The 1,501-nt window shown below is 37.9% G+C and overlaps 1 protein-coding gene across 1 annotated transcript; it reads right to left on the reverse strand.

The window, feature by feature from the left end:
• Positions 1–266: 266 nt before the first annotated feature.
• On the reverse strand, positions 267–1,151 carry LOC140966546 (uncharacterized). Its single transcript, XM_073426802.1, has one exon. It carries the CDS (start codon positions 1,149–1,151, stop codon positions 267–269), a length of 885 nt encoding a protein of 294 aa, XP_073282903.1.
• Positions 1,152–1,501: the final 350 nt, after the last annotated feature.

A 1,501-nucleotide genomic window follows, 5' to 3' on the forward strand; every position in this document is an offset into this window, starting at 1 on the left:
AAGAGACTTACTCATATATTTAATTTTGTTGAAAGCTGCCAAAGAAACAATTATATCCGGTACTTCATTATTCACCTAAACTGGGGAAAGATAATCAAAAATATAAAAAACAAATCTTCATATCAATTATAAATTGTAACAATGCATGCTTTCTTAAACAAATATTTGATTACGAATATTGTAGGGGGACTACACTAACTAATATAAACTTGAATCCAAAGGAAGCGATATAAAGATGTTGAACAAAGAAACAAACACAAAATTAATCACAGCTTAAGATTCAAATCGAGCTCCGAATCATTGGTCAAGTCGTCATCCTCTCTTTCGAATTTGAAGCCCTGATTCTTGAGTCCTTGTTTCTCCTTGCTTACTGTGTCACGAGTATCAGTATCAACCCCAAGAGGTTTGGAGTTCATAACCCCAAAATCGATAGTTGCACCAAACTTTTCATGCTTTAGTAATCCACTTGTATCATTAATTTGAGTTGTCGGAAAACTTTCCATCCTTAATCTGTCATATGAAGATGGTGGGCTTATCAAATATGCTCTAGAAAACTTTTCTTGCCCGAAACGGGAGCTGTAAGGTGACGATGATGGCCATGGATTGTAAGAATAATGCTTGTTTATCATTGATTCTGCCCTAACCCCAAGTGATCTACCATAAAAGGGGTTCTGTGAGAACGCCGAGTAAGGAAAGTGGGCGTAGGCCGAGTGGCCAAAAGGCGATACTCCACCGCCAGACGCCCCCAACTCCACCGCTCCTCCATGGTGGTGTTTAGCCATGGCCCTTTCTTGTTTGTGGGCATTCTGGTGGCCTCCCAATGCTTGAGAAGTCGAAAACTCCCTCTTGCAAAAGTTGCACGTAAACGTTTTCGAATCCGATTGCTTGTGCGTGCCCTCATTCGACGATTCGCTGGCTGCATTCGATGAGTTGAAGAGATTGAGTTCGAGATTCGAATTTGGATCCACTTTAGCACTGCTCAACTCTTCACTGGCAAGCCTTAGATCCAGCACGACACGTGAAGTCGTTTTTGGCTCGATTTTCTCCTGCCTCTTCTGATCAATCGATCCACTACTTTTGGGAGGAGAATCTTGTGATGTTGTTGCTGAAATACTCGAAGCCTCGGAGTGGCATTGTTCTAGGTTTTCCATAGCCAAAACCTTCAACTTTTTGTGTTCCGACTTTGATGTTGGATCTTTGAGATTTTGTCTTTAAAGAGAAGATAAAGGATATTGTTGCTTATATAGACGAAAGAATCAAGAATAACTAATGAATGCTACCAATACGTAAACATATCTCAATCTTCCTTAATTCATTGCATGACATTATATATAGCTAATTTCGAAGATAACAAAGTTATTCTTGGACATCTATTATTAACATGTAATAAGTTACCATATATATTTAAAACTTTTCCATATATAACTTAATTTGAAATTTAATGAAAAAAAATACAAAGTTACAAAACTCGTCCTTAAATTTGACATATTTTAGTTTCTGG

The sequence above is a fragment of the Primulina huaijiensis genome, unplaced genomic scaffold (genome assembly GCF_012295235.1).
Source record: "Primulina huaijiensis isolate GDHJ02 unplaced genomic scaffold, ASM1229523v2 scaffold207076, whole genome shotgun sequence".
Lineage (NCBI taxonomy): Eukaryota > Viridiplantae > Streptophyta > Magnoliopsida > Lamiales > Gesneriaceae > Primulina > Primulina huaijiensis.